This window comes from Trichosporon asahii, assembly GCF_000293215.1.
Source record: "Trichosporon asahii var. asahii CBS 2479 unplaced genomic scaffold scaffold00050, whole genome shotgun sequence".
NCBI classification, from domain to species: Eukaryota; Fungi; Basidiomycota; class Tremellomycetes; order Trichosporonales; family Trichosporonaceae; genus Trichosporon; species Trichosporon asahii.
The window spans coordinates 3,212,742-3,220,982 of record NW_014040874.1 but is presented as its reverse complement, the minus strand read 5'-3'; the positions used below and the strand labels follow the sequence as shown (position 1 = coordinate 3,220,982).

General features: G+C 59.0%; 1 protein-coding gene and 1 non-coding gene across 2 annotated transcripts; one reads left to right on the top strand and one right to left on the bottom strand.

The window, feature by feature from the left end:
- Positions 1-71: 71 nt before the first annotated feature.
- Positions 72-178, top strand: A1Q1_t361. Its single transcript has one exon. It is a non-coding gene; the product is annotated as a tRNA-Ser (tRNA).
- Positions 179-3,981: 3,803 nt separating this feature from the next.
- A1Q1_02409 (alkylbase DNA N-glycosylase) lies at positions 3,982-6,140 on the bottom strand (the record flags this gene model as incomplete). The annotated part of the gene is made up of 2 exons (XM_014325353.1): positions 3,982-5,538; positions 5,610-6,140. 2 exons carry the CDS (start codon positions 6,138-6,140, stop codon positions 3,982-3,984), a joined length of 2,088 nt encoding a protein of 695 aa, XP_014180828.1.
- Between the last annotated feature and the right edge of the window lie 2,101 nt (positions 6,141-8,241).

Below are 8,241 nucleotides of genomic sequence, written 5' to 3'. Positions count from 1 at the left end.
AACACAACGCTGAGACTGCGCTGTACATAGCCCAGCCGCCCTCCAGGCTGCCAGAGCCTTCACAGCTCGTCGGCATTGTGGCGGAGTGGTTAACGCGGTTGACTAGAACGGTCTTCTTCGGAAGAGGTTCATGAATCAACTTCCTTCGGGAGCGCATGTTCGAATCATGTCAATGTCGTTTTTGGCCTTCTGAGCATGCGTAGAGCATCCTTTTGCATCGATTTTTGATGCAGAAAGGGTTGTGGAAAGGAGCGGAAGGCGGAGGGGGCTTGGAAACCCTTAACGGTGATTTTCGCGGTGGTTGAAAGCCGATACGTAATCACGGCGATTTTCGACAACTGTACTCGATGCCCCCGAGTCTTGGGTATCCCCTCGAGCCATTAGTACTGACTTTGGAGCCTGTAGGCAGGCGCGGTGGAAGAGGAGAAGACCTCGGTGTGTGGGTGGGAGTTGGCCACTTTCCGTTAGGAACCAGACGGCTCGATAATGAAAACCCAGCCGTTCTGTATGTCCAGGGGCTTTCTGCAGTTGCTCCTGCTGCCATAGGTCCTTTCGCAGCGGCTCTATCTTGAATCAAGCTGGAGAAAGGCTGCATAGCAACCTGAGCGTCGTGGCGTGCTTTACCGCCGAAACGGCAGTGGACTGCCACAAGTGGTCGTGATAGCCGTGTGGCGATTTACTCCACCCGAGTCACGCTCGATCCACTTGTCCACTGCGATTCCTGCCTGCTTTTTGGGGATGTGCAGCCTCCAGCCCTATCAAGAGTCCGGAAGACCACCGTACCACCGTCGTGCTCTGATCCACCAGACACACCGCCCCATGTCTGATCTCTTGCTCTCACCGGGTGGCCTTCGGGTAGGCCAGGCCACGAAGGGCCGCGATCTGCGTCAATCACACGCAAGGGGCGCGAACGGACGCACCCTCCTTCCTCCACGCTGTCACATCGTTAAATGCACCCCTACTTTCTTCCCTACTGGCCACGCCTGTTACGTTGGAAGCTGTTATACTCTTCACACCTCACCAATGTCGCTGCTGTAGACAGCATCCAGCGGCAAAACACGCTGACGTCTCTCGTTAAGCGGTTGTCTTGGTAGCTACCTTCCGCAGATCGCAAGCTGACAGGCCAGAAGACGCAGTCTGTACCAGACAAACCGCGTGGGAACTGCCCACTTCGTGCTATTCCAGCATATGCCGTTTCGCAAGAAACGCAGCGCAGTACGTTTGCAAGCTTGAAACCCCTTGAAGTGATTAGCTAACGCCAGAATTACGAGCGTGTTGACGCACGAACCGACTCTCAAAGGCCTTGGCTGGAAAGGCCATCCGTGATCCCATCACGATACCTCTTGTCAGCTCCTCTAGAAGAATCTTGCAGCTAACCTCAGATTATCAAGCGTGGTCTTAACCATGTGTTACCTACACCTAAGTCTGTGAGCAGCTTGCGTTCCATTATGTGAGCTGACCCCAGTTTCTCCGAAACCATCATCACGCTTCCGCTAACTTTCCCGCGGAGCGGGCTGGCATACAGATGGCCAGTGACCTGGAGCTACGGGTGAGCTCTCGAATGCTCCGTCGCAGCTGACCACAGTCATGGACCCAACCTGCCACTACGTCTAGTGCCTCGAACCCTCATTGCGACAGCGACCAAGCTGGCCTCTGTTCCTCTATGGCCCCTCGGTCAGCTAGCAGCCCCGAGTTTAGCTGACGAACAGACAGCCAGTGGGCATAAGCTTGAAGGCAAGCTTCAGCTCAGATCGCTAAGCTGACGACAGCTGGCCGCTACTAAATAGTCAGCTCGTACTTCGTTCTGGACCTTGGAGCTTACCAGCAGGCAAGACTAGGCCTACGGTGAGCTGTTCCACCGATGGATTCAGCTGACAACAGTCTCGCACGATAGCCAGCACTCACCGCTGTCGGGATAACCTGCCTGCCTCGGGAAGATCAGTGAGCTGCCCCGCTTATAATTCCAGCTGATCCCAGCTCCTCGATCTTTCGCCTTCACATTGTCAGAGCTGCCCTACTGGGTGGATGTAGCTGACCAACACACATAGGCTACGCTTTAGTGAGCTACCTACATGATGTTCAGCTGATAGCAGTCCTCAACAGAGTCTCCCCTTTGTGGCGAAGCCCCTCTTCAATGCCCCTCAGACCAGAAGGGAAGGCGATGCCGAAGGTGAGCAGCTACAAAACTCACAGTAGCTGACGACAGACAGCCATGTCCTTCTGCATCCTATCAGTCTAAAGCTCCACAGTCAGCTGGCTGATGAGTTCCGGCAGCTAACCCCAGGCCCCGACTCTTCGGCACAGCCCGAGCCCGCCACAAAGGTTTCCGTGAGCAGCTGCGGTCTCGTCAGCTTAGCTGATACCAGCCCCTACTCACCTTTTAGGTCAGCTCGCTTCCTACATGTCGAGCTGATGAACAGGAGTGTCGGGAGTGGAGGTGGGCTGTCGACTGCCCTGCTGAGCTGACGACAGCCATTCGTAACGTACCAAGGCTGGCGGTGTAAGCTGCTTTGAGGCACTGGGAAGCTGACCCCAGCCCCAGTCGCGTCTCACGCCGTCACACTGCGTTTCTGTAGTTTTACTGGCGTACAGGAAAGAGGATCGTGACACGTAAGCTGCCTCCCTCAATCTGGAGCTGACAACAGTTCTCCTTCCGGGTCTATAGTCAGCTTCCCGGATTGTACAAGCTGACTTGCAGATCACCACATGGCGCGAGAAGTAAGCTATTCTCAGTTCGCACAGCTGTGGCTGACACCAGATTTCAAAGGGCTGTAGCAACCTTGCACGGCAGTACTAGACCTTCAGACCTGATGCTCTGGTAAGCTTCGTACTTCTGATGAGCTAAACCACAGACCCAAACTCGATGATCCGCCACTCCGGCCAGAGGAGACCGGGGTGGATTGCGTGAGCTACCATTCGTGGCTTGAGCTGATTTGCAGACCTCTCGTGATGTGAGAGTCACGTCTGCGATACGTCAAAGAACCGAGCTCAGTCCTTTTGCCCACTGTCGTGGACTCTCCGCACAATAGTCAGCTTCCAGTCTTTACTTGCGAGCTGACCTCAGACCCAGCCCTGGCACCGCGAATCGAGACCAGGTGACCAGCTGTACCTGCTTCACGTTTAGCTGACCTGCAGACATCCCCCGATTCCTGGTAGCTACCGCGAATGGCGGAGTGAGCTGACCACAGCCCTGCCTGCCCTGCCAGCCCTACCAGCCGTTTGTGCCACTACGGCAGCCCCCGCAGAAACTATAGTCAGCTTCCTGAGTCCCCCCTGTAAGCTGACCCCAGACCCCCCCAGGCCTCGCGTCACCCCGACTCTCCGCGTGCTTATCCGCTGAGAGTGCGGTCGGTGAGCTTGTTTCCCCAGGCTGAGCTGGCATGCAGAGATCCCATGCCACAATCTTGTGAAGCTGAAATGCGCGGACTCAGCTGACGACAGCCGCGTGATGGAACACCTAGACAGCAAGCTTCAATAGCCTGCGCCAAGCTGACCCCCAGACCTCGACCTGGACTACTGCCCCACGACTCTGTCGGGCTGGGGAGTGAGCAAGAGTGCACTGTGTGAGCTACTTAGCCCTGTTGTAACTGACGCGCAGATTTCCCGTAGCGTGGCATGTAGCTACGACTTTCTCTCCCACGACTCTCTCGGGCTGGATCTGGGGCAAGAGTGTACTATGTGAGCTACAGCTACCTGGCCTGTGTTAGCTGACGGGCAGATGTCCCGCGTCGTTGTACGTAGATATGACTTCCTCTCTCCTTTGAGCTGACGTCAGCCGCACCTCACCGCTCCAACCCGACACTTCCCGGTAAGCTTCGATGCACATCTTGCAGCTGATGACAGACAACACAGATGGTAGATGCGATACATGATGCTATGATGGGTTTGGTGTTTATGCTTGCTTGGGTTGATGTATTTCTAGTTTCTTCAGACTGTTCTTCTTCAGACTTGATGTGTGCAAGCTCCGCCTGTCGTCGTCGCCTACGCCTGCCTGCCCCCACCGCCGAGCACCAGTTTCTGCCCCTTCTTCCCCTTCTTGCCCTTCTTCGGTTCGGCCGCCAGCGCGGCATCGATTGCCCCGCCCCACGCTTCGTCGACCTGTTCCAGGCGCGGGACCGAGGAAGTCGTGCGATGCTGCAGTGCCCAGCTGAACGAAGAGCCGTTCTGCTGCTGAGGAGCAGGGGCGGGAGCCGGCGTAGCGGGTTCCGTCGACGGCAGCGGGAACGCAGAGGCTCCCTCGGGTGAGCCCGCCTCTAGACTCCGCGCAAGAGCCATGGCGAGCTCATGGTCGACACTCTCTGTCGTGGCAGAAGGGACGACGCGCTGCTCGGGGTTGCGCGCCTTCTCGGCCTCCTCGGCGCGGCGCTTCATCCTGTCCTCGCGACGGACGCGGTCTCGGCGTTTCTGCTTTCGCGCACGCAGAGCAGTTTGGAACGGCTCGAGCGTCTCGGGTTTCACAATATGGGACAGATCGGCTTCGACGAACACCACTTCGGTACCGACAGGCAAATGAGAGAGGTACTTGATGCGCCGGCGGAGGTCGTCCGTGACAGTCGCCGAGTCATATCCCGTCGTTGTAAACGAGATCTCTGGCGGCACATTGGCGTAAGAGCCAAACTCGGCTAGCAGAATACGGCTGTCGAGCGGGCTAAGGAAGACAGGCGCACCGAGCGACGACTGGTAAAAGTAGTACGAGCCCGACGATGTCGGCGTTGAGGGAATCGAGGGTGTTGCCGTCTTGGGCCGCCGCTTGTTCTTCTTCGGCGGCATCGGATTCGGCTCGACAGGAATGTTCGGCGGGACGTGCACCGTCGGACCGGCATACTGATACCCTCGGGTCGTATCGAGCAGCTCAATCGGCACCTCGGCGGCTTCCTTGGCCTCCTGCGCCTTCTTCGCTTGCTCTTCCGCTTTGCGCTCACGCTCGCGTTGTCTCTCGCGCTCGCGCTTGGCGCCGCCGACGGCCTCGCCCCAAGCCTCACGAGCTTCTCCGATGGCGCTGTACACGCCGTCGGTCATGAGCTCGCCCTTGACCTTCTCCATCTGGCGCTCAATCTTGGCCCTAGCGGCAAGCACAAAGCTGCGACCCAGCTCGTCGCCCTTGAGCAGGTCGTACTCGCCCTGCAGCTCTTTCAGCTCGCGCTTCAGCTCGGACATCATGTACTCGGGTGTCGCGAGCATGAAGTGGGCGTACGTAAGCACATCAGGGAGGAAGTACCACGGAGCAGAGACGGGAGGGATGGCGTCGGATGGCCAGGTAGGCGTCGGGGGGAAGGCCATCGAGGTCATCTGGGGGCGTTGCAGCAGCCGCATGTGAATCTTGTGTTGACCGCGCGGTGCCTCGGGCTCGGCGTCGATTGTCTTGGCCTCGTCCATCGTGGGCTCGTGGTCCGAGTCCTTGTCGATAAGACCGTCGTCGTCACCTTGGGATCCCTTGACCATCGTCTCGGCGTCGAGGTACCGCACGCTTTTCAGCATGCCCTCGTGGATAGAATCGCCACAAATTGGGCACGCCGCCGCCCTCGGCACCTCGGACAGCTGAATGAAGTGCAGGATGCACGGGAAACAAAAGATCTGACGTCAGCTCACAGGCCAGAAGAACAACTTACGTGGCCACACTTGGTCATACGTCCCGCAACCGGTTTGGACAAGCAGATCGGGCATGACCTTCCCTGCTTCTCCTCTTCAATCCGGCGGCGCTTCTCAGCAGCCTCCTCACCACCGGCGTCATCGTCGTCGTTCTCGGACGCGACGTAACCCTGCGCGACAGAGTACGCGCTAAACGTGGGCATGAGCACTTGGAGGATATGCGGCCAGTGGAGCGCAATGTCGGGGTCGGCAAAGTGCGCGCCGTAGCTGAAACGTTCGTTCGGCTTCATGACAAAGCGGAAGCTCGCGTTCACAAACTTCTCGCGGGTGAGCGCGCTGCCGCGCCACGTCTCGCCCTTTCTGCTCCGCCTCGGGGGTCCCGGTACGCCTGATCCGGGCACACCGGCGCCGCGAGCGGGCATGCTGAAGCCGAGCCATTGGTTGGGGTCGTCATCGTCCATGTCGGCAGCCAACTGAGGCTTGGATTTCGTGCGTTGGCCTTTCCTGTTTCCCTGCTGGTTCGGACGTCGGGGAGTCTGAGTGTGCGACATGGGCGGAGATGTTCCGGTGGAGAGTGCGATGTGAAAGCGCGTTGTTTGGGGAAACCGGCAGATCAAGGCAGATGGAACGTGTGATCGGGTCCGGTGGAGGTGAGATATGAGTCGGAGGGTTGGGTGGCGAGAGGTAGCTTATCCTCGACGAAGGCAGACAAACGTCAATGTCCTTGTGGGGACGGGTATCTCGGGGGTGTCGGGACTAGAGAGTGGGAGTGAGGGAGGTGCTTGGTGACCCGGTATCCGCTCTTTGAGAGCGATGTTGATACGGGCTGAGGAAGAAGAGAAGGAAGGATGGTGATGGCGTTGATAGGGGAGTCAGCTGGAGCGAGTGAGCCAGACTGGGGGAAGGCGTGCCTGGGCTAGCTGGGCTGGTCATGACTCGCGGTTACTGGGCTTGGACGCGATTCCTGCAGTGCATGCAGTGGATGAGAGCCTGGGAGCTCAAGCTCAGTGATGACGGAAGCAGATGAGCCACGTGCGATGGGCGGTCGTAGAGGGCGCTGGGGTGAGCGCAGTCGGGCAGTGGAGTCCTTAAATGTGCCCGCCCGTCAAGCGGATGTGCGCGGTGGCGCAGCAGGGAAGGGTCTCACCCTGGGGCCAGCCCCGTCCGAGGGAGCGTGGGTGGTGGAGGGCGCTGTCGTAGTCGCCTGGGTGCTCCTTGCTGCACACTGCCGTACCTCAACCACCGCCAAGGCGGCCTCCTTCACTGCCCCGTTCACAATCCATTTCACCTCCTCTCTCTCTACGACATCGCAATACACACACACAGTCGACAGCATTTGCATACTACAAGTGACCGACTGCCCTTCCCCCCTTGCCCGACCACCACCCGACTGCATCGTCGCATACCCGTCTCTGCTCAACATCCTGGACTCTTCCGGCCTAATTTGACCCCGCCACCCACCCGTCCCAGGCCATCGTCCCTACTGACACCACCAACTCTATCACCAACACACCCCTTTCCCATTCCACCCCTTCCCCCTATCCACCATCACCATGTCTGAGGACCCAGTCAAGGCTGTACAGGTCAAGCTCGTCCTTCTCGGTGAGTCTCACTTGCACGCTTGTTGTTACTAGATCACTGACCGTGCCTCGCTCCACCTCCTTGCACTTCTGCACGCCACGTTTCCCGCGCACCCCGTTCACCCATCTGCATTCATGCCTCGACCGCCCTACCTCGCTTCGCACCGTGCACTCCCGCTCGACTCGCGATCTGTTTTCTCTCGCCGGTTATCCCGAATCGCCTCGTCCGCGTCGTGCGTCTCCACGTCGCTCGTTCCGTGTGATCGGTGATCTGTCGAACTGCCTCCTCCCACACTCGCCGCCATCGCACACTTCGGCACTGTGTTACGCTCTTTTCATCCGATTCCAATGTTACAGGAGAGGCCGCCGTCGGAAAGTCGTCGCTCGTCCTGCGCTTCGTCCAGAATGACTTCAACGAGAACACGTCGCCTACTATCGGTGCTGCGTTCCTGACGCAGAGTGAGTACAACTTTGACCAGCTACTTTTTTTGCCTCTCGTAGCTAACCCCCCAGAGTGCCGCCTGGAGAACCGAGTTGTCAAGTTTGAGATTTGGTGAGTTGTTTTCGCTCAGTGCGGCCTGGGTGCTGCGGCGTCGTCGGCGCCGGGCCGAGTTGCCACCGAGTGTCCGAGTTCCGAGCGAAAACGCTGACGCATAGGGACACGGCCGGCCAGGAGCGCTTCCACTCTCTCGCGCCCATGTACTACCGCAACGCCGCGGCCGCCGTGGTCGTGTACGACATCACAAAGGCCGCGTCGCTCGAGAAGGCCGCGTCGCTCGAGAAGGCCAAGGCGTGGGTCAAGGAGCTGCAGCGCCAGGCGAACCCTAACATCGTGATCGCCCTGGTCGGCAACAAGCTCGACCTCGTCGAGGGCTCCTCCGCCTCCGAGTCCGCCGACGCCGAGGCCGACACCCCCGCCGACGACGAGGAGACGGCGCGGCAAGTGCCGACGTCCGAGGCGCAGGCGTACGCGACCGAGAGCGGCCTGCTCTTCTTCGAGGCCTCGGCCAAGACGGGCACCAACGTCCAGGAGGTCTTCACCGAGATCGCCAAGACGACCCCCCTCGACTCG